This window comes from Ambystoma mexicanum, chromosome 8, assembly GCF_040938575.1.
Source record: "Ambystoma mexicanum isolate Mex_15411 chromosome 8, UKY_AmexF1_1, whole genome shotgun sequence".
In the NCBI taxonomy this organism is placed as follows: Eukaryota; Metazoa; Chordata; class Amphibia; order Caudata; family Ambystomatidae; genus Ambystoma; species Ambystoma mexicanum.
Genome location: NC_090929.1, coordinates 215803437 through 215828462, shown reverse-complemented (window position 1 = coordinate 215828462; position 25026 = coordinate 215803437). Strand labels below are relative to the sequence as shown.

General features: G+C 45.2%; 1 protein-coding gene across 4 annotated transcripts in view; it reads right to left on the bottom strand.

The window, feature by feature from the left end:
* SARDH (sarcosine dehydrogenase) overlaps positions 1–25026 on the bottom strand; it is a 1294294-nt gene that overhangs the window by 228321 nt on the left and 1040947 nt on the right. For 2 of the 4 annotated variants that reach the window (XM_069609625.1, XM_069609626.1), the window contains exon 22: positions 18350–18830. The exons of the other annotated variants lie outside the window; for them this stretch is intronic. In XM_069609625.1, coding sequence (XP_069465726.1) covers positions 18751–18830 — 80 coding nt within the window. In that variant the 3' untranslated portion in view covers positions 18350–18750. Of the gene's footprint in view, positions 1–18349; positions 18831–25026 lie in introns of those variants that run through there. 4 annotated transcript variants of the gene reach the window in all.

Here is a 25026-nt window from a genome sequence, read left to right as displayed (position 1 = left end):
ATGCACCCTGGCCCAGATTTTTATGTTATTCTCAAACAGATTCCCAGGTCCACAAATAGTGGATCTTTCCAAGGTGTCCGCATACAGGTTTGCCAAAATTGAGGAGAATGTAGCACCCATGATTGTGCCAGAGATGTGTTTATAAAACTCATTCTCAAAAATTAAATAGTTCTTAGTCAGTGATAATTCTGCCAATTGTAAAATGAAGATCATTGATATCCGTAGGTCAGGTCCACGCTCTAATATTTTTTAATGTTTCATGTCATGGTATTCTTGTATTCAGTGATTCTATGTCAAGGGTCACTTACAGTTTTGACCTGGAAACAAAGGGCATGTTCTTTACTAGATGTAGCACAGCTATAGTGTCTTTGACATATGATCTCATCTTCCGTACTTTCTTTCTCAGCACGAAGTCTACAAATTGTGAGAGTGTCTCAAGGATAGAGCCAATCCCAGATACTACTGGGCGGCCTGGCGGTGGTGATAAGCCTTTGTGTACTTTAGGCTTTGCATACAATGCTGGCATCCTCCGATGTCCAGGCCTCAGAAGCTCAGCCACTTTGTAGCTAATAAAGCCTTCTCATAAGGCTTCTTCAATATTGTATCAATCAGTTTCTTTGGTTTTGCTGTCCGGTCACCTGGTAGGAGCCGATAATTAGAGTGATCATCGAGTTACTATCATTTTGTAGACCCATGTGTTCATTACAGCTATCGCTCCTCCCTTATCTGCTTGCTTTATGGACATGTCCTTTCTTCATTCAGGCATAAACATTTATAAAGCCAAGGTTTGGTTGCAGGTGGGTTATCTGCATGGGAAAAAACATTGCCAAATAATGAAATTATAATAGAGGTAGATGAGGTGATGGAGGTCAGCAAGAGTAGAGGGAGACAGAGGGTGAGACGGGCAAAGTGTAGGGTGAAGTGTAGCTTGCAATTTCTGTACCTCTTCTGCATGAGCAAAACGTTCACATCTAGTGCCTATGCATTAATTCATCCTTTGGTGCACTAAACCGCATTTTTTCTGTTGTGAGCAGGGGAGGTACTTGCATGTGATCCTGCCTATGAAGCAATTCATATTATCTTTCGTTAGACATGCCCATACACTCACAGGCTACTCTTAAAAGTGTGTAGCTGTATGTCAGGGGACCAGGGGGTTGGAGTCCACTAGAATGACGGGATAGCTACAGGTTACTGAGACACCTTTTTTCCAGTCCCGTTTTAGTCATGGAAACATCCCAGGTCTCTGGAGGAAAAGCTATGGGGGACACAAGACTAACCCATGGCTGCCTCTTTACATGGTGTTCATAATATGCAGAAAGAAAGCTCTTGAGTTGCGCCCTTAAATGCTCACATGTTTACGTCCTTGCTTTCAGCTTCATTTAGTATTCTTTGCCAGCAATGGTAGTTTTAGTTTCAGACCACAAAGCCAGGTTTATAAGTACTAGCATGTAATAAGAGGGCAGAGACTGGTGTAGCATCTTACTCCCGCCATGCGCTAATTTGAAATGTCTAATATTCCCCCCTGGTTTATTTACGTGATAGTCGCACGCTCTTAGTTATTTGATGAAGGAATGCAGTTTTTGTGTTATGCATTTTGTGAATATAAGCAAAAGACAACATACGTTTAATGAGAAGACATAGTTCAACCTCCTAATAGTTTGCCCTCCACATAAGACTATGCGCTTTTAACCAAAAGAGACAACACTTCCAACTCTGTGTCAAATAATCTATAGTTATACATGGTGTTTAGCAGAATAGACATCACTCCCACCTTCAAATAATGTACCACCCAAAGCAGTCACTGTAACAAAAGAGCCATCAGTCATAGTTCAGGTTAAAATGATCTGTAGTCAACGGCAGTCTGTTAAACAGATGATATATCACTCATAGCCACAGCGGCCAGCAGGAAATGGGGCAACTGAATGAGACTGTGTGCAGTGTCCGTGTGGCTGGAGGTCAAACACTGTTGCCTTTAAGTTCATGTGCATGAACTGCACTGTTGATAATGCAGTGGCTTCGAGCACAATCAGAGATCCATTTCTAATTTTGAATTATATGAAGACAGAGTGGCATATCCTAAATCCTAAAGCAGAAAGTTAACAAGGTAGCTATGCAGGTTGAGTGACTGTTTCCGGGAGGATGTATTTTGTATAGCTGGCTGTAAATCGTATGGCTTTTATAAAATATAGGTTCTATGAAATGCACCATTTAGCCAGAAGAGGGTTTGGGCAGGATATTTGCTCATATTCAGGCCATGGGTTGGTGAATTTCTCCCCCCATAGTGAAAATCAAAGGTTGGTACTCATGAACACACTACTTAGTTAGTTTGACAAACACATAACATCTTAGAATATTATCACAGGGTAAACCTCTAAAGGAAGGGGCATCAAAATTACAGGGTATGAATGGGGGTAATACAAAAAACATTTTAAAGAAAATTGTTAAATTTAAGTTTAAGATGTATGTTTCACCTTGGACATGTCTTTTTTGTTGTATCTATGACATTGGCATAGCAAGCTGAACATTTGGAAAACTATACTGTGGTCGGCATGTGGGAAGGTTTATAGTCACTATTTCAAACAACATTTGGTCAAAAGTCAAAATGTTGAAAAAAATGTTGATTTTTTTTTTCAAATTTCTTTTTTAGTTTGTTTTTTTTGTTCGAAATGGGGGGTCCCCCCCAAACACCCCTCTTTTATTTTTTTTCCTATTTTAACCCTTTTTTTTAACTTGCGAAACCAAAAAAAACATGTATATAAAAAAATAAAGCATTCAATTTTTATTTATTTTTTAGACATTTTTTCGACAATTTTGTCATTCGACCAAATGTTTGATATTTTGACTGGACACCATGTGGGGAAGTCTGCCTTTAACAAAAATGGCCCCACCCCATTGATATTCATGGACCATCTATTCCCGTGAGGTCAGGGCCGGACTGGCCATATCGGTCGATCGGCCCGTGGCCGATGGACTTTGAGGACAGTGGGGGCCGGTTTTCCTTCAAGCCACCCAGGGCCGTTTTTTTTGGAACATATGGCACCGCGCCGGCGTGGCTCTGCTGCAGGCAGCTGAGCCACAGAGCAAGTGCTGCAGCAGGCATACCGGGCAGTCACCTGCCCAAGCTGGGCCAATGCCATTTTTTCTTTTTAATGTAACTGTCAGTGCCGCGGCCGGGCCTGGTCAATTTTTTGTAATGTAACTTGTCCGTCGCCGTCGGACTGCTGCCGACAGCCAAGGCTGTGAGGAGCCGCTCGAGCAGCCGCGAGCCGTGCTGCCTGCCTCCGGCGTTGCGGGCCGGACGGGCCGCGCTACTGTCTGTGCAGCATAAAATTATTCATCAAAGCAAGGTAACAACACATACACGTTGTTACCTTGCTTTGATGATTTCATTTGCATGCAGCATGCATGCATCAATAATAACTAATTTGCATGCATATGGGGCCGTAGTGATGTGAGTGCCCGCCCAGTGCCTGGTGCTCCGTGCTCGCCGCCGGACCGCCCCGCCGGCCGCAGGTCTTGGTAAGTGGCGAGGGGGGCGTGCTTCGTTCCTTGTGTGTGCTATGAATAATATAATAAGCAGGCTGAGCTGGCCTGGGGCTGCCTCCTGCAGGGCTGGCGGGCTCGACGACCTTCGGCAGTTCACTCTCACAAGTTGCTTTCAACTTTAGGAAGTAACAACAACCCATTTGTTGCACTTTCCAAAGTTCAAAACAACTTGTGTCTGGGCCGCTCACATACTCCTTCTTGCCAGGACTGGTCCATGTGACTGAGTGTGCTCTAGGATATAGTTGGGCCGTTTCACCCATCCTGGGCATGATGATTTTGAACACACACACAGCAGCGGCAGACAGCACAACACCACAGAGTCTGCACTGCAGTCTGTAGCAGCAGCCAGCGAAGTTCTAGAGACTCATCTGAGCCTGGATATTGGACAACAGGTAAGAATCATACAACAGAGCATAGTTGACGGCTCGCGCTGTAATGGAACCCCCCAGGAACTTGGTATCATGTTAGGTGTACATCCAGCTCGCAGTTCATAGACCGGAAACATTTTAGTGGGAAAACCTACACAGTGAAAGTGGGTATACGCATGCAAAAGGGCCACTCACGGGGATGCGTTAAAACGTGGCTTTGCGTGAGCACGAAGAGCGACAGATGCCGTCACTTTGTAAAGACCCTGCCCATGCCGCACCAAGGTCCGCGTGGCACCTCACACAATCACCCCCAGCGCGTGGGAGGGCACACGCAGCACGTTACCTTGAAGGACATTATGCACATCTCAGCGATGCCTCATTCCCAGTCAGGGCGCAAATCGGGCAGCCTCCCTGGCGGCGGCGGTGGCTTCTTCCTTGCCTTCCAGTCCATAAAGTGTCAGCTCAGGGCAGCATGTGCGGTGCGGCTGTGGAGTCTGCAGAAGCTGGCAGCCGAGCCCCTTACCAGCAGTCATTGCTGCAGCAGCAAAACCAGGAGCTGTATTACGGCTCCCCGGGGAACCGCCTGGGCCCTCTGCACCATGATATGCGCCGGCAGGCAGGAGGCACGCTGCACATGGCTACTATACGGCATGGCTACTACCATACGTGTCTGTGGCATTTTACACATATCAGCATATTGCGCATTCTAGTTGACCCCAATCTTCTCTGTATTTATCTTTGGTGTTTTTATATTTTCCTTCATGTGACGAACACGCAGTTTTTTTCATGAGGCAATATTTGTGATATTAGTTTAATACAACATCTTCGTTACGTACTTTCTATAGCATAGGCACAGCACCCCGAGACCATGCAAGTGGCATTGATGCGTGGTTTAAATCTCAGTGACGTACCATAATAAAACATAAATGAATTCATCTTTCATAATGCACTTAATACTGGATAGTGCTTCATGTGTGGGGGTGTTTGCCAGGGCTCAGCCCTGGAACTAAATTCTGAGCCCGGGTGGGCAGGGCGTTGCTGCCCATCCGGACGTGGCATGGGCGTGTATGTTAGAAAATATTTGAGCCCCGGCACTGCCGGAGACCAGTCTCTAGTCTAAACGTGGGGCCAGGATGCGCTGTTTGAAGTTTGAAGTTAGTTTGAAGGTGCGTTGTCTTGCTAAGGCGTTACTTGCCCCTGAGCTATCCTCCTAGCCCGCAAGCAGAAGATACACGCACCCATAGTCCATGTGGAATATTAGGGAGTGCAACATGCACAGTCTACACACCTGGAAAGTGTGTGTTGAATGAGAGTGTGTGCACACCTTTACAAACACCTTACTAGCACACATTTCAGGCATACACTTCAAATTCCATCATGCACACTGACTGCCCTCCACAAACACAGACCCACACACACAAACACAACTGTCCCTCCATCCTGACTGGCATGCCTTAGGTTCGCGGCTCGGGCTGCATGTTAAGAATGCACATACATGATTGGAAAACACACAGACTTGCACACCTAAAGCCGGGTCTACATAATGTAATCCCCAGAAATGGCAAAGTGCTAAATTACACTCTGCCCTGGTGCTGTTTTTGCATCTTGACATCCTGCACTCCACATCACATAGAAATGTGTAAATGGTTGCAAAGGGAACCGCTCCTGGAGAAGGAAAGGGGCTGCAATCATCAGTCGTATCGTATGTATATGTGCAGGCAGGCACACGCGCGTTATAAATGCCATATCATGTGCATCTGTCATGAGCATAGGCCTTGTGCACACCTGTGTTGTCCTGCACCAGCTGTGTGCAACCCAATCCATTTTGATGTTATTGATTGCATTCTGATTCTAACGCATGCATGAAACTTTAGGTTTGGACATACAGCAAATCAGTCTTAGGCACTTGTGATTTTTTTTGATTGGTCAACGCAACACATTCTCCCCTATACCGCACCAGCTTCTTGAGCCACCATGTGTGGGCCAAGGTCACCTGCTCCCTCCAAACGTCCAAGTTTTATATGTTGTGCATTCCTTTTCGGGCATTATCAAAAAACCTCTTGCATTTGCTCCCATGATGTACAATTGCCTTAGTCCCCCTTATGTGTCATTCCTCAGACTTCGTGTGTTGTGTAAAAATGAGGGCTGCAGCCTGCAGTCAGTGGACAGACAGTGCACGCTCTCATGTTTTGAAGGAGTTGGGGTTTTGCACGGGTAGTGCCCTGCTGCGGTCTGTTTTCATTTCAAATGCTCCCTCCCTGAAGGTTGGTTGTGAGAGTGCATGGAGCGGTGCACACGGTCTTGTGCGTTTTTGCCGTATAGAGATGCATTTGCATAAGTGGTTGCAAATTATGCAGGGCATTGTTAGTTATATACACTGTTTAAACCGTTAATCTTTAAAGTGTGAAGTATCTCTGGGTGAGCATCCCAGTTCCCATCAGTAGTAGAGGAAAATAAACCTTTGAAAAGAGGGAGTGGTGGTGTGCAGTGTCTTTATTTTAGAAGGCAGGCACTTTGCTTATCCATCTTAAGTTAATGTGATCTGGAAAAAAAATAACTATTGGTTGCAGTGTTTTCATGACTTTTATGTGGCGTATCTGGTGTCATGTTTCTGTTCTCTTGGTGCTTTGGGACTGAAGGGGAATTATTTGGATCTGTTAGTGGGAGCTAAGCTTCTGCTATTGTGTTCATGTGCTCAGATCTTAAGGAAACTGGCTCTGTGTTCAGGTACGAGCAGGAGCTTGAGAGCTTCGGCTCTATGGATGTTTTTGACTGTGACTACCATCAGCACTAGCCAGCAAATTCAATTGTGACTTGTGAGGGATCATGGGAGGTGTAGTCCAAAACACGAAGAGAGTTGCAGACCCCTGAGGTAAGCAGAGTGTGTCCTGTAGAATTTGATCTGGTTGTACTCAGACTAGGCGGACGCACTTGGGCATTTTGTCAGTGTCCTTTATAATGAGTTTCGGTGCTATGGTCTTGTGAAGTGGTCTGTGGGCAAATATTTGGCAGAGGATTACTGTGGGTGACTTGAGTCCATTCATTTATTCAGTATTGTGCATTCTCAAGTTAATTGATGAACTTTGGGCCAAGGTAGCGATGTCCAATTCAATGGAGTTGCAAAATGGGAGCAAATGTAAGCTTTGATGGGCTTGTGGGCTAGTGTTTGGCTTCAAGCGTGGTGTGGGCATGTCTTTGGAGCTCTGTCCGTTCGTACATTACTGGCTGGTGCTTTGTGGTGGGTCTGGTGGTTTCAGTAATGAACCTAGATTGTAAAATAAATCACACATGTGTGGCTTTTTCACCTGAAATTGCATTTCTATTCACATTTCAGATATAAGGTCCCACCCATGAATTTTTAAACTAACCTTAACAATGACCTTTTTTACCCAAATATATTTTGAAGGGGTCTCCATGGGGTTCTACTGCCCCTCTACCGCTCAATTAGGATGCAGCTATCCAAACTCAACTGCCCATAACAGCGTCAGCCACACAGCACTGGAATAGCAAAAGTGGTGCAGATTTACTCTGGTTGAGCGCCATGTCCATGTGCATCCCAGGGCTGTAATAGGATAGCAGGCAGCCAGCATGCCCTGCAGAAAAGTCAACATGTTTTACTTTGTAGGCTTGTCAATGTCATATTCTGGTGGGGAGTGGGTACTAGAGAGCTGTGTGTGCAGGCAGCATAGCATAAGGGTTGGCATGCTTTCAGTTTGCACACATGTGCACATACCCCCTAACTTTAAATGTCAGCATCTGTTTTACTGTGCTGTGCATTAATTTACTTTATTTCTAGCATGTTGGGCTGTGTGTTTTATATGCACCATACCAGGACTTGCTCATTTGCACCACAAAGTTCCCACAAGTCCAGGTGATTCCCTCCTTCACCCAAGCTCACCCCATCTGCTCGGGAGAAGTAGTGCAACCTTCATTCTAACGAAAATGTGAATCTACAAATACTCCTCTCTTGTGCTCTCATTCCCTGTATTTTATTTATTTATTTGTTGTGCATTTGTAAGGCGCTTATACATCAAGTAAATTGTGTTTCAAAGCGCCCCAGTTGCTTCTCTCTCTCTCTCACGCACGCGCGCACAGTTTTTTACAACCCCTTGCTGTCTATTTGAACATCTTTACTTTCTTTGTTTTTGCAGGCAGGTCGCTGTTCAAGTATCCACTCTAGTCAGGCTACCAACAGCCAGCCAGGCGAGCCCATCCCTGCTGTGGGTAAGTAACCACTAGTGATTGTATATCTTCAATGCAGTGTAATGTAAGGTGGTCCTGTATAGCACACTTCAGCCACTTTGGCGGCCTTTATTATGCACACCTTTTGTCACCCCCTAGGAGCCCGGCCCCCCAGGCTCCAGTTCAGCCTATAAGCAACAGTGACCAGGCAGAACTACTATTTTATTCCTCCACACCCAAATTAGAGTTAGAGAACCAGTCTCCATCCTCTTTCAATCTGGCCAAATTTTGTTGTGAATTTGCATCCCGACTTAATGTGTGCCAGGGCAAAAGAAAAACAAGGATTATACCTCTCTCGAAGGCCCTGTTTCAGAGCATCCACTAGGGTGGAGGGTAGAATTATTACACAAATGTGTGCATGCAATAGGAATTCACTTGCTATGTATGTATATATTGCTGCAGAGCCCTTTGTGTTTTTCATAAGTTAATGAAAAGGCTGAGGCAGCTTTCTTTTTTGGTTACTATTTTTTATGAGACGTCAGACAGGCCACTGGCCAGGAGTAAGAACATGCATGCACCCAGTTAATTTAACATGCAATGGCATGAGGCTGGATTACTGTTAGATTCAGCATTTTATAGACCCAGCGGGATATTGTTCTCTTTTTTGTGGAGGGAGGTTATGGTGAGGCTGGGGAACAGTCAAATCTGGAAATGCTGACATTGATCTAATGGAATTAAAAATAGAAAACACCTCTGTGACTTCTGCGCCAATTAATTTTCTTGGCTTGGGTATATTTTATTGAATTGCAAAGCCTTGTATAACACGTATTTCAGCTCAGTAGAGCCTTTCTCAAATCTGGGCTATTTGAACAAACTTTTATTGATGATCAATACAATTATATCTCATTTCCAAGATTTCAAAAAATATTCACTCAATGTGTTGTTTGAATCTATTTATATTGGGTTAGATCCCATACTTCTTTCCTTATCCCTCCCGAATCACTCGCGTTGGCTCGAAATGCGTTGTTTAGATCTAATGGAAAGCACTTGTTTCTTCTTATGAAATGCTGGTTTGGATGTTGGCAGTCAGGTTACTTAGACCTACTGTGATAAAGGCAGGAATCTGATGCCCATTTAAGGTAATTTTATTTTTTAGGGGAGAAATGGATTAAAAAAAAAGAAAGGGAGGAGCAGAAAAACTACGAGAAAAGAGGAAAAAGCGATTGAAGAGGAAATCCGGCAAAACAAAAAAATTGAAGATCTATTTACAGGTCAGACCACCAAAATGTCACATGGCATTGCTGGGAGAAAAGTGGAGGAAGGTGACCAGGCATCTTCTTCGGGTACGAAAGTGACAGAAGCCAGAGTCTCTGCAGTAATTGGGGACATCTCAACAGAGGCAGATGCAGCAGCAACTACAATGACAGCAATCATTGAAGGTGCCCCCCCCAGAGGAAGTGTCGGAAACCAGTGTGCCTGAAATGATTGAGGGCATCTAGCTCGAGGAACTGGCAGCCGGTGGTGGTACCAGTCTGCCACAAACAATTGAAGATTCCCTCAAGGAAGAAGTGTCTGAAACAAGTCTGACAAAAAAATAATTGAGGGTGTCCGTCTCGAGGAAGTGGCAGCCGGTGGTGGTACCAGTCTGCCACAAACAATTGAAGATTCCCCCAAGGAAGAAGTGTCGGAAACTAGTCTGCCAGAAATAAGTGGAGACAACCTCATCCCCCCAGAGGAAGTGGCAGGTACTAGTCATTCGGAAGAATCTTTATCTGCTTTACAACATACTGAAGACTCAGGGAACAGGGATGTGAAGCACAGAGCACAAAAAGACGATCTACAGGTGGCAGACTATTTGTTTCAACTTCCAAAACCTGATCAACTTTACCATTTCTTTCAGCACCATCCAATTCAATCTCCCAAACAGACACATTAAAGCAAGTTTAGCCTTTTGGAGGAAAGATGGGGGAAAACAGTATTGGTTAAGTTACTCTGAAATACAAAAGGCCTTTTTTTGTACAGTTTGTTTAGCATTTACTAAACGTGGAGAGAGGGGTCTTTTCATCAACGGAATGAAAAACTGGAGGCGTCTTTACCAGCACATTGCAGAACATGAGACAGGCCAAGGTCATCGGAGGTGCACAGATTGATATATGTTGACCTTTTCAGGGGTCGACATAGGCGTTTTACTCTTTCACCGACAGAAATTAGCTCGAAGTGAGCAAATCAGAAAAAGGAGAGACATATTGGACCACGTTATTGACGTTGTAAAAGTCATTGGGAAAAGGGGGGCTCAGTTTTCGTGGAAAATCAGAGTCCATGGCCGAGCTGGATAACGAAGAGCTGGATCATGGCAACTTCCTTGAAATCCTTCTGCTGCTAAGTAAATATGACGGACCTCTAAAGGAACACATTGAGGACATTCAAACCAAATCCAAAAAGAAAACTGGGCAAGGACGGGGTGCTTCTGGGACCTTCATGTCAAAGACTACAGTTAGGTATGTCATTGAAGCCATTTCCAAACTGATCAAAATGGTAATCTGTCAAGAAATAAAGGAAGCAGGAATATTTTCCATTCAGATAGACTCAACCCAAGATGTGAGTGTTACTGATCAGTGCTCTATAATTATTAGATATGTTACTGACACTGTACATGAACGCTGCTAGCAGTAACCAACTGCACTTTGTCTACTGGAAAGGGGCTGTTTGAGTTGGTGCAGAGTGTTATTAAAGATAATGGTCTGGACCTACGCAAGTGCATTGGAAATTCAACCGATGGTGCATCCAATATGCAGGGGCAGTACAATGGTCTCACATCCTGGCTCAGTAAGGAATCCCCTGATCAAATACATGTCTGGTGCTATGCACATGTATTAAATCTTGTACTTGTAGAAGGGACACACGCATCAAATGAATCCACGTCTTTGTTTGGCCTGTTAAACTCCTGTGCCGTTTTTTTCAGGGAGTCCTACAAAAGGATGGATGTGTGGCGTGAGCTGTCTGTGGAAGGCTGCACAATCCAAATAATAGGAGAAACAAGGTGGTGGGCAAAGGATGCAGCACAACGGAAAGTTTTTGGCTCCTTTAATAACCCAAACAAAGCAATGTACATTGATGTGGTTGTTGCACTCAATAATATTGGCTCAAATACAGATAAATCCAATGCAAACGTCTGTTACCAAGCTTTAAACTTTTCTGAGGCTCTGTGCAAATTCCAAACAGTGCTCACAGCCCAGTTATATCTCAGAGTATTTAATTCGACAACCCCATTATCTAAGTACCTCCAGACAAGTGGAATGGACATCCTCCAGGCACAAAGAATGGTCTCGGACACTACAAAAGTGCTTGCTGCACAGTCAAGAAATTTTGATTGGGTCTATTCTGCAGCAGAAAAATGTGCAGAATGGGCCAATATGGGCTTGGAAGAGAAAGGCTATGATAAAGGAGTGGAAACTGCACTTCCAGAGGGGAGAGTGTCCCCCAAAAAGAGGATGCCTGGAATGAATGCAAGGGATGAGCCAATCACCTTGGCTAAAGACCGGTTTAGAGTTACTGTACATAATACCGTTATGGACAACATTCTTCAAAGCCTAAATAGTCGTTTTAAAACCCACTCATCTCTTGCTGCAGATATAGCATGCCTGGATCCCAAAAATGTCAATGAAAGTCTACCCGACAATGCTCTTACAAATACTTGCTCCTTGCTTGAAAGACTGGATGACTCCATAACGCTACAGGGGTTAAGGGAAGAACTCTCAGACTTTGCAAGTAAGTGGACTAAACTGAGGAGCACACTACCAGAAGAGTATGCCTTTGAAGCCCTACATAGTGAAGATCCAGCACTACAAGATTTTGGAGAGCTACCTTTAGTACAGAAATGCAATACATGCCGTAACTGTGCAATATGTTGCTATGCAATTCTAAAAAGGTATGAACTTTTTAGTAGTGCTTACCGGCAATTGTATTTGGTATACAAGTTCATCTAGACCTTATCTTGCACACAGGTAGCATGTAAAAGAAATTTTTCGAAATTGAAGAATATTAAAACCCGCCTAAGAAACCACCTCTGCCAGGACAACCTCGAAGCCTTTATGCTCATGTCTGTGGAGCGGAATGTGCTTGTCCAATTGCAAAATCCGGACATAATCGACCTGGTTGCACATAAAAGTGCATTGTTGCAGGAACTCTTGATTGAGTGATTTCCAGGATTTTCATGAAGCTGAAAGCAGGATTTTCAGGAGCGGTGGACCCTGTCACAGAACTGTATGCAAAGTTTTTATGAGTTGTGTTGTTATTGTATCATCATTATTAAATACAACTCTATTTTCATTGCTGGTGGCAACGAGTAGACATGATTGGAGTCTGGTTCTGCAAAATAAGTATTTTACTATGTGATGATTTTTTTTTTAAACAAGAACAAAAGGAATGTTATCACTTTCTCAAGCGTTTACACAAAACATAACATGCAACAGACACATGAACCCTCCATTAGTAGCATTTTCGGAAAAGTCGCGAATTGACGCGATTCACAGAGGATGGTTTGAGGGCCACTTTTTTTGTGGTGAGGGGTGGGCCACTTTTCTGAGGCGAGGGTTGGGCCCCTTTTCTGAGGCGAGGGGTGGGCCAATTGTTTTTGGGTGTCCGGGCCTATTTCTTGTCCCAGTCCGACCCTGCGTGAGGTCTGCTTCAAGCCAGAAGAAACAAAGAAACAGTCTCAGATATCAAATGGATGGTAAACACTCAACTGACTAATGGCACCCCCTGGCGACGCCTATGGCATGGGGCAATATTTTGTAGTGGAAGAGCTCAACAATGACTAAGGAGTCTCCTACCCGGTCCTAATGCAGGACTCCCAGATATTTCAAAAACCTGTTCACAGTGATGCGGTTTCTGCTTCCAATCTTGTACATGGTGTCCTGCTTCCGGGATGTTTCTCTGCAATTCCGCTCCTTCCTAGTCATGGCCACTATGGACATGTTGAAGGGATTCACTCTCTTAATTATTTTCCTTGGTGATCACGTTTGTTTGTAGTTTTATTTTCAGGGACATTGGGCACATGCAAATGTCAAGGCTGAAATGCCAGTAAAATATATATATAGTCACAGAAAAAACTTTTTTAAAAAGGGATGTTATGGTTAAATTACCCTAATAAAAACCTATGAAATTCAGTGAAAAAATGTTGTTAAAGTGACTTTATGGTTACAAGTACAACCAAAAACCCCCATAAATTCACCAGTTACGGTAAGCTAAGTAATCATAAATCGCGCCACCACTGTACACTGCGAAGACATACACCCAGGACAAAGATGACATCATACATGTCATTGATGACATCAATGATGATATCACATATCTGGGCCACTTGTTTTTGTTCACTGGCGTATCTAGGCCAGGCGGTTTTGTTCACTGACAGTCAGAATATGAAAACTGAAAATTTGTTATAGATCTAGATGTTAACCATCTTGTATGATCTTAAAGTACTTTTCTAAAGGTTTGGTCTCAGCTCATGGTGCACACATATGGGGCAACAATAAGAAGGCCTCAAAAACGCAATTCATTTGGACACATGATGATAAACTTTAATGTTATTGACATTTTCTGGTGATGTTTTTTTCTTCCTTACTTTATTTTCCCTGTATGTGCATTTGATTTGTATGTATTGTGGGTCTTCATATGTTTTCTTTGTACTGACACAAGTCTTGCATTTTTTAACTATTTATTCCATGTTTAACATTACTCAAAACTCTGATAAGGTAGCATTCATTATTTTCCTTTCCAAAATTACCAGATAAAAAATATTGTACTTCTATGGTGCATGCTGCAGCCATTGCCTATGTGTATGCATGATTAGGTTCCTGTATTAACAACACTCCAATAGAATGTTTTGTTTAGATGAGTACATTCTTTAATACATTAATACATTAAGTAGTTCATGATGGGTCACCCGATCACCAACATCATCTTATTACCAACATTATAAACGCAACCCCTTGTAGGGACTTTTCATATATGATGCCATTTGTGATGTCATCTTTGATGTCCTGGGTGTTAGGCTTAGCAGTGCACAGTGGTGGCATGAGTTATGGCTGCTTAGCTTACCATAACTGGTGCATTTCTGGGGGGTTGCAGTTTTGCAAGTAACCATACCGTCCCTTTAACAATGTTTTTTCACTGAATTTCATATGTTTTAATGAGTGAAAATATTTCAATGTTACATCACTGTATACAAGTCATAAATAATTCCTCTTTTAACATATGAAAGAACTGTAAACCTCCTTGAACAAACGTTTTTTGCAACACATACTGATGTGTGTCGTAATCCGCAGTGAATGATGGGGATGCAAGTTATGGTTGAATTGCCTAGGGCATGAGGCTTGACCATGACCCCACCCCCACCAAACCACCTCTGTTATCCACTGCACCTACGCTGCATCCTAGTTCAGTGTCCACTATACCCTCATAACGTGACCAATGTCCAGTGCTCATAGCTTACATGGCCAGTCTCCACAATCCATGGGGCACTGGCTTTGGCCATGCCACATTCCTCAATAGGCAAATCAGAGTAGACATTTGCCCTTGCCGAGGGCCAGGTCCGCTGCCCAAGCAGCAAAGTTATATCACTAATTTTTGTATTTTCTTTTTGACCCTTTCAAAAAATGTAAAACACAGGATCGATTTTCAAGAGCATGCGTTCAGGTCTTTGATGAAACTCCACCCGCAGGTTTGCTGGAATCCTGTTCAGCACTGCAGGCCGGAGCTGCAAACAGAATTTGTTTTCCCTTTTAAACCTAGAGCTTTGGCCATGCTCCAATAAGTACATCAGAGTAGGCATGTGTCCTTCCCAAAGGCATGGCCCACTGTCGATGCACCAAAGTTATATCACTATTTTCTTCTACTAGCACATGGGCACTGAAAAATAAAACACAAGACAGATTTGCAAAAGCATGCTTTCAGGTCCTTGTTTATGCTCCTCACGCAGGTTTGTTGTATTCCAGTCCAACACTTTAGGCTGTAGCCGAAAGCATAATATTTGTTCCCATTCAAACCTGGGGCTTCAGCCATACAGCATGCCCTAATAAGCAAATCAGAGTACACGATTGTGAAGTAATTGCAGGGTGGTAGAATCACTGCATTTGATCTAGTACTTTCATTGGATTACCTTGCTGCTGGTGATGGGTTTCTTTTGTGAAGGTGCCCTTCCTTCTTCAAGCTTTAGGTTTCGAATAGGAGAGTGAGCCCTGTTCACCTGAGCGCTGGGTTGTTCAATAAGTAACTGTTGTCGTAATAAAGCAGTCTTGAAAACCCCTGTTGGTGCAATTTGTATTGTTACAAGTCAGCCGATACATGTTTCGACCCTCTAAGATCTTTCTCAAAGCATGTGGATTGTGGGCCAGTCGTTGCTGAGAGGTTGTGGAAATTAGTCTGGGATGCACTCCCAATATGTTGTCCCGGTATGGTCACAAATGAGGGTGGTTGATGATTTGGAGGGGTGGCCCGGTGACCACGTGGGCACCTGGTTCAGCAGTTATCTGCTCATTTGCATTGTCTCGGAGCACGCTGGTACTTTGTGTAAGCAGCGGTAGTCACACAATCTTTTGATACAACCCGGTCCAGCACTCCGGGTTGTAGCCACAGGCAGAAAATTATCCTGATTTTGAAAAGCTTGACCACATAGCCGGTCCCTGCTGGCCATGCCCACTTTAGCCCCATTGCCAGTGCCTTGTGATCATGGCCAGTACCCAGATTGTCTGAGTCAGAGCCTCTGGCCATGACTCAGACAATCTGGGCACTTCCCATGGCCACAGGCTATAACTCAGTCACAGAAGGTATATCAAAATTTTTTGGTATCTACATTATGACACTTTTCAAAAAATAAAATACTGACACATTGGCAAAAGCATGCTTCCAGGTCCATGCATGAGTTTGCTGCAAATCCGCCATGTTTTATTTTTCAAAAGTGTCAAATGTATGTGCATGCAATAGTCATATAACTTAGCTCCACTTGACAAAGTCCATTCAAACTTTACACAAACATTCAAGGTTGGGTCTATAATCTCTGAAATTTATTGTGCACATTTGTCAAATGGCAACAAAGTTATAAGCCATCTAAAAATGGTGTGACCCCACTCTAATTGTGCTCCCTCTTGACAAAATGCCACGAAAGTTTGCAAATCATTCAAATCTGGGTCTAAAATCGGTTTGAAATGTTTTGTGCAGAATCGTAAAACTGCACCAAATTTATAAGCCTTTCAAATATGTTGGAACCCCACTCTACTTTTGCTCCCTCTTGGCGAAACATACTTTGCAGAACCATTCAGGGTCAGTTGATATTGCAAAATTTCATGCAATTTCATGGCTTGACGCCAAAGTTATAAACCATTCAAAAACTGCTTTTCACCAACCCATTAATACAGAAATATGCATGTATGTCTCCGAACATCCAGACTTCTCACGTACTTCGGAGATGAAAAAACACCTGTTTTTTTTACTTTTTATAGCCATATTCCATCCCATCACTCCTCACCTCCGCAGAGATTCTTTAATTCATTTGACAAGTGCAATGTTGTCATTTTTAAATATGTTTTTACCACCATGTCTGTGGACAACAGCGACTGGCTGCGGATCCATTATGCCGGCTGTTTCAAACAAGAGGACGCACCTCACATTTTTAATTGACCAATCAGAGGGCATGTAGGATGTCCGTGGACGTCACGCCGCTCTCTGATTGGCCAAGGAGGGTGTCCTCAGACAGAGTAGGGAAGGGAGTCCAAGGACGGGACCCAGATATCATACATTATTATGGCAGTAATTTGGTCAAAATCCATCACATCTCGGAGGATTTCCACAAATGTTGTGCCCCCCCCATACAACTTTGTCCCTCCCCCTTCAATGAAACTGCACCACAGTTTGTAGAATCATTCCGAGGGGGTCATATACATTTTTTTCAAAGTTTCGGTAGAATTCTTCCAGTGGGGGGGCGGCGAATTTATAAGCCACCCAAAAAGTGCTCTATGAATGGAGCAACTTATCCATAACTATGCGGCTTCTAACGCAGGCCATATAATACACAGGAGCACCACAAGGAAATGTGTTGCAGTGCTAAAAGTCATCACCTCCTAACTCATGGGCAGAAAGGGCCAGCAACAGCCATGGTACCTCATTCAGGCTCTTGCTTTATTCCACAGGGCAGGCGGTTATGGGCCCCAAACTCAGGGGTGCTGCAATCACAGGCATTCCATGAGGCAGCAGCACTCTGGCAGACCAGATATGTACAATCCACCAGACGTAGTATATGATGGCATTCTATAATGTTTCAAAGAGGGTGAGGTGTACCTATGTGTCAGTCTATAATCGCCTGCAACCTTCTCCAAGTTGACATGGTTTACTCACTGACAAAGCGGAACCGTGTGCAAACAAATCAGTGCAGAACAGCAGTGGAGGAATTGCGGTCAACCCTCGCTTTAAATCTACATTTGAAAGCACCGACAGCTCCTTTGGCAGCCCAGGAAACCTAGACATGACCGTTCTGACAGCTTTCAAATTGATCAGAGGTTTTACACGTTGCCCACGCACTCAGTCGAACATTGCATCTATGCCTACCTCTGAAACATGCATGCGATCCAATTGAAAAATAAAAACCCAAGAAATGATTAGCAAAGTGAGGAGCTTTATGCATCTCGGGAAAACAGGTTTATCTACTTTGAGAACAGTCATGTTAGAAAAGACACAGCTGATAACATCTGGTAACTCGGTTCCTTTACTTCTAGATCTTTCGCTCCCTTTCATCTATTCATCAAAACCAACAGCACATTTTGCAGACACACCATGGCGCCCATAGCAAGACATGGCCAGACTACGGTGGTGATGGGTGCAGTATTAATATAATACATGACGCATGTAGTAATCTGTTTCATTCTACATTGTCAGTGTGGGCAGAACGCGCAGCTAAATATTTCGGTCTGGCTACCGTTCCTGCTGAGGCGCACTAGACGAGCAATCGATGGCCGCTGCGCACTTCACCCGTGGCTCAGCCGAGCTGACACCACAGTCTGTCAGGGCCCTGCCTCATAAATCAGGCATGCGCGAGAGTTCCGAGCAGTGTCGTCGGTGTAATTGGCTGCTCCATATTCTTCTTCTTCTTCTTCTTCTTCTTCTTCTTCTTCTTCTTCCCCTCTCTCTCCCCCCCCCCTCTCTCCCCCCCCTCTCTCCCTCCCCTCTCTCCCCCCCCTCTCTCCCCTCTCTCCCCCCAGCTCGGCGGCGGTGCTTGCTGGAGGAGCCTGGCGACGGGAGGCGAGCTTGGAGAAATATTTATAACTGTGGGAGCTCCAATGAGTGTTTAATGGGGAGGACTCCAGCTGCCTCCTGTGGAATGTGCGACCGTGACAGTGCCTTTGCAAACTTATTTTCCCAAAGGGTGCTGCAATGCAGCCAAATGGTGTTTCAGGCCCCTCAATGGACGCTGGGAGCGTGTGACATCCTGCCATGCGCCTTCTTTTTGCCTATCAGATGGTGAGAATTCAAAGGGGGGGGTCTACCTTTTTTGAAGAAAGCGAAGTGCTTGGCTGTTCCTCCCCAAAGGCCTCTGGATGCATTGACTGGCGGGTTCTGCAATCACACACACGGCAAAGAGGCCCACCTTGCTCGGCCAGCAAAATCACTGGCGTAACGGGCCCCCCGCAGCTCCCGCTGTGCATGGGGCCCAACCAGCGCATGTCCTGGGAGGGGGCCACCCACCTAGAGAGAGAAAAATTAAAAATATTTTTTTTTAAAAAAAATATATCTTTTTCTCTTTTTGAATTCACTTTGCATTTGTAACAGAAATAATGTCTTTATGAAGGCAGAGTGATCCCGCCCCCCACCCCATGCAATGGAAGACCCTAGGCTGGAGACCTCCATGTCATGGGGTGGGGAAGCCCTATGTCTTCAAAAAGAAACAGTGGTCCTCATTATGAGTTTGCAGGTCCAGAAACAACGGTACAGGTAAGCTTGCTGGTACCATTGTTTCCGGAATGGCAAACTAGTTCTGCAAGCGGGTGCCTTTCAGCCCACCAGGTCTGACCTGGCGGGCAGAAACGGCACCAGCTCGCAGAACTCGACGGATGCACCGGCCTCCCCATTCCCATTGAGTCCTGGGAATGAGGAGTCATTTTCCGGTGCACGGGAATGGGCAATTACCGTGTCCGCCAGATCTGTAATGCACCGGTAATTGCCCACTCAGGGGCACCGGAAAATGTACGACTCCGGCAACAATCCCGGCACAGCTACCACCAGGGTCATAATGACCACCAGTATCTTTTTTGAAGTCACTCTGCATTCATAAACAAATGATTGCCATGATGGTTCATTCCTTAAAGGAAATCATTTCTTTATGAAGTCAACGTGACTTAAAAAAGAAAATTTATTTTTGAAGTAATAGGGCTCCCCTTAACCCCATGACGGGTGAGTGTATGGTGAAAGGGTGCACACTTAAATGCACAGGTGACTGCTTGGGTGTGCCTGCGTGGTGAAAGGGTGCACACTTAAATGTATGGGTGGCTGCCTGAGCGTGCCTGTATGGTGAAAGAGTACACACTTAAATGTATGCATGGCTGGGTGTGTGTATATGGTGAATGGTGTATGTGCTTATGTTCAGGGGTGCAACAAAACCTACCTTTCGGGGGGACTAACCCATCAAATGTTGGGAGAGGCGCTAACTTCACGGGCAGTGGGGGAGGGGCAAAGTTATTTGTGTGGGGGCATCCAATTTCTTTACACATTTTAATGAGACTATTCTAGTGCAGCTTCTATGTTATAAGCAGTTAACTCTCTCCTTTAAGGTTTAAACCTCCCACTTATGGACTGTTGCGAGAATTGAGTGGTCTCCTGTTCCCTCTCTAACCTTCCAATCACTCCCCTGGCATGCAAGTACTAAACCCACATCACAATTTCAATTGGCTAAAAAATGTGGCATTTGAATGCAGGAACTAACAGTGAAATGCATTATGTTAGTAATTGCTAGGCTCTTGTTAACTGCAAAACCCAGGTGCCGTTTAACATCTTTGTCCTGTTCTGACTGGCAAATGCTATGAAGGTCAGCCAGGTCGAGTCAACATACCCCAACATTTCAGAGGGAGGGGGGGGGGGGGTGCTGAATCCCAGTCAACTCAATTGTGTTGCACCACTACTTCTTCCACTCCCACTACTAGTGTATGAGGCAATTTGCCTCATACACAATTACTTGATGAGGTAGAGATACATAGAGGTAATGTCTCACTTAGCTACCTGTAATCTTCATTACTCCTAGTCCCGCTCTTCCTCATACCAGTACTTACCTATGAGTGAATAGGTATGTACTGGTATGTAAGCTCTGGGACAAGGAGCCGATTTTGGAGGTTGGGGAAGGGGTGGGAGGGAGAGGGGATGTTTGTGAGGGGGCTGGATTGCGTGACAAATCATAATGGTTTTCCATGTCCAGTCTGAGCAGGCATGATATGTGGAATTAGTGGCTATAGAGGCATTTTGGTGCAGTCAGTCTAGTCATTCCTCAGTTTGGTATGACTTTTTTTTTTATAACTGGGCATTTCTGATAAAGCAGTTCTGCTAAGTGTCATTACCTGGCTAGACTGGCATTTGGGTGCTGCCAGACTAGTCATTTCTTACTGGGGCCTTGTATATTTTTCAGGGAATCTGTGATAAAATTATATGATACAAGTAATTTATAACGCGTCTGAACACAAGTGTTTCTAGGTGCGACAAGACACGGGAGAGAAGATGGAGGGAGGACAAAACAAACTATCTTACTAGGCCTTGTGTCATTCAGATTGTGCAGGTGTGAGAAAGAGAAGGGGAAAGGGAGGGGGGAGTGCAAGGGAGAGAGGAGGGAAAAACAGGGCAGCAATTCTCTGAGTAAGTGCAGCCAGGGCAGTGCAGCTCTGGGTAGTGCAAGGAGAACAAGGGACTGTAGGGTTGCAGTTACAGTTCCTGAGTACTTGGTAGGCCCAGAGGCAGTGCAGGGGTGACTGATCAAGAAAGAGTCTGGACATAGGGAGGGTAGCCCGGCAACCAGTCGGTATAGCAGGCAGGCAGACAGGTAGGCCAGGAGGGGCAGGAGAGAGAGAAAGCAGAGGAGAAGAGGAAAGTGTTGTGTTGCTTCCGGATCTTCAGGTGGTCCGGCTCAAGTTTGAGAGGGGCAGGGAGGCCTTTGCAGAGGGAAGCACCTGCATAGGAGAGAGATCTACCCACAGGCCACACTCTCTGCCTGGGGAAGTATCTAACCTTTAGAGAGTTGGAGGTAGCCGAGCGAAGGGTTTGAGAAGGAAGGTATTTTGGAAGAGAGCGATAGATGTAGTGTGGGCCCAGGCCCAGAAAGCTTTGTGGACAATGCAAAGGGTCTTGAACTTGATCCTTGCAGCAACCGGGAGCCAGTGGAGAGATTTCAGGGCTGGAGAGATCTGATCCCTGGGCTTGAGGCCAAGGATAAGTATTGCAGTCCTGTTCTGGATTAGTTGCAGAGAGTAGAGGAAGGCAAGTTGAGAAAGAGGCTGTTACAGGAGTCCGGACTAGCGAGAACCAAGGCTCTGGAAATAGTGAGCTTCTTGGGGGGAAGTGAGAAAGGGAAGACTCCCTTTGAGGAGGAGCAGCTGGTAGTGGGACTTCTTGGCGATGTCCGAGATGTGAGGAGAGAAAGAGAGAGGGGAGTCAAAGATGACAACCAAGTTTTTTGCCTCGCAGGAAGGCGAACGAAGAGGGCCCAAGGAGGGCGGAGAGAGTGTGAGAGGGAAAGCAGGGACCGGGGTCCCAATGAGAAGGATCTCCATCTTACTGGCATTAAGGGAGAGATCAGTGGATGCACACCAATCCTGAATCGTGGATAGACAGTCAGGAATGAGAGAGGCAGGAGTCTGAGGGGAGCCGAAGGAAAGCGGAGTGTTATCTGCATAAGAGGAGAAGGTAGAGATCAGGGGGGCCAAAGGGGCCAAGAAGATGTTGAAACACCAGGGTGAGAGGATGGAGCCCTGGGGAACGCCACAGGTATAGAGAGTTGTGGCGGAGAGAAAGACTGATCATCATGGAGACAACCAACAGATTCAGTGTGAAGAGTAAGTTGGAAGATGGACAGTTTTTTCCAACACTTTGCTCAGGAAAGGGGTGATGGATATTGGGCAAAAGTTTGCCAAGCAGGAAAGAAAGGCTGACAGCTTCTTGAGGAGTGAATGGACAAGGGAGTGCTTAAGGGGAGGGGGGAACATTCCAGTGGTGAAAGAGGGATTACAGAAATTGGCCAAGGCTGGAGGGAGGGTGTCAATATGGTCATTGATGGTTCTAGAGGAGCAGGGGAGCACCTGTTTGGACAACACATTCATAGATCGGACTGGTCTAGAAACCTCATCAGTTATTGTCAGAGAGAAAGAGGTGAAAGGAGGAAGAGAACTAGAGCTGGCCAATGGAGGCCAAGAGAGGAATAGGGAGAGGGAGAGGAGGAGGAGACAGGGGACTGGATGTCTTGAGTTGTAGCGGACAAGTGAGAGAACAGAGCCATACAGAGGGCGTGGGAGGGAACACTGAGAGGTAAAGACCATAACGGGATTGACCAGTTACTTACAGATTTTAGAGCGTTTGTGTTGTTAGAGGCCACAGAGACGCAGGCTTGAATGTGTGTTCTCTTCCTGATGAGTGTTATTGCTTTCACTGGCATTTTGGTGCAACCAGTTTAGATATGTCGAAATGTGGCCTGGCATGCTTTACTGTAATGTTATTACACTGGTCTACATTGTGCAGCCAGTTCGACATGTTTTCATTGTGGTATGGCATTTTTAATAGCAAAGCATTAATGTTCCTGTACACTGTTGGTGACTTGCATGTATTGGATTGGTATTACCCTACAAAACCATTGCAAAAACTTTGGCTTTAGACAATTTTTCTCAGAAAGTGTGCTGTATATTGCATTAAAACACATTTATATATTTCTCCTAGTGCAGTGTGTGGCATACCCCTTCAACAGCACATTTGTGCGTATTGCGCACGTGTGATAATCTAGGCTGGCCCAGAGTGTGGATTTGTTGCTGAGTTGGGGGTGCCCCACATTGTGTTACACCACTGAGCACAATCCAAGTACTTTATGGTCCTAGCTCTGACCTTTCGAGCATTTAAACATCTTCTTTATGTGGGTTATATAATTGCATATGCTAGTCTTTGATTTTGCAGTAGTAACCAGTCACAAGACTGCATCAGGTGAGGTTGTGTGGTAAGGTAGGGTAGTGCAGTGGCCAGCGAAAGCTTCCTTAGCCTGTGGGTGCTCTGTTGCACAGTGGGGCCCGTATCTGTGCTTCATTTATGCCTCAGGAGCCTTGTCTGGGTGTCACATGACAGTTCCCTCATGCAAAAGATCTGTATTTGACCCCTGCCACGCCTTGTGCCTGCTCTGCACAACCCTCTGTGAAAAGTGGGTCCACCCGTGTGTACCCTCGAATTGAGCCCTGCTGTTTACATTTCGTCTTCCACCATCTGCTCCACTGGGGCTCTAGCGTTGTCCTTGGGGGAGGGCAAAGCAGCGGTCGGTCATGTGAGAATAGAAGCACCTGTGCTTGAGGTTTTCTTAAAGGAGCAGCGTTCCTTTTAAATAAAGGGATCTAGTTATTTGCTGGATTGTTGTGGAAAAGGAGATCCCCCCTTAGAGGAAGTGAGGCCCCCCGAAAGGAGACAGCTGTTCCTCTTAAAAGAGAGTCCGGGGAATGCCTAGGTAGAGTATAGTTCCTCAGAGAACAATGATTTGGGTTTCTCAAGCGCCATTTGCCTCTACTAGTAAGTGGGAGAGCATACCTTCTACAATAACTAGAGTTGTGCAGGAGCCCATGGACAACGCCCTCTGGGACATGACTAATACTCTTGCAGCTGCCTTTGATCAACTGAATGATAAGATTGTAGGCTGTCGCTCATCCAGCATTCCCTTCCCCCTTCCAACTACTCATCCATTGGTGCAGGTAGAAGAAAAGCACCTTCAACATACTGCATAAACATAGAAAGCCGACACCAACGCGATCAACAGGACTTGTCCGTCTGAAGATCCCAATGCTTTGGTCCAGGTCCATAAGAGAAAGGGGGGCTATGGAGCAGCTCCCTCCTGCTGTTTTATAAGCCATTGTTCCCAGTACGATCAGACATTCACTATCTCAGACTCCTCGCATTCAGGACACAGATGTCGTCCTCTCAGAAGAAAGAAAAGATGTGGGGGATATCTGGGACTGCTGTTCCTGCTCCAGTGCCCCTGCAATATTTCTGGGCATGCCTAATTTCAACCCTGTGAATATTCAGCACCTGTGGTCTGCGAAGTGGCACACCTCAGAGGAAGATGACGGATGCTTGAGAAACTCAGATAAGAGGCTAACAGAATGACAAGCAGAATAAGTTACTGTCAGAGGATCCTCATCCTACCCTGCCTGTCAAAGTAGCCCATACTTCCAGAGAGTGCTACATCCACAGTGTCCTTTCTTTTAAAACAGAAAATGGGTATGGAAAAGGGTGCATAGGCGTGCCAAGATACTGCTAGAATGCATTTCAGTCAACAGCACCATGACAGATGTTGATATCTGACAAGCATGGGTCCGGAGATCCGTTTGGCTGCTCCACAACACAAGGACTGCGTTCTAATTGGAGAGGAGAATCGCACTTCTCAGGAGTCTTGTCCCCAAAACAAGTAGAGATGGCCTCTGCATAAGGGAGCGTGGGGGTCCCAAAACACAAAGACATGTTTTTGGTGACCACTTCATTAAGGACCTTTCGTCCTAGGTTTACACATTAACAGCACCGGATGCACCCACAGTTCAGGAAAGGGTTCACCCATTGTTTTTTTCTAGGGCTGGAAGATGCAGGACTGCCTACAATGGCCACCTGTCCCACAGTCTATTCCTCCTGACACAGTTTGCCCCTAGAGGTGCTCATTCTGGGCCTTTCT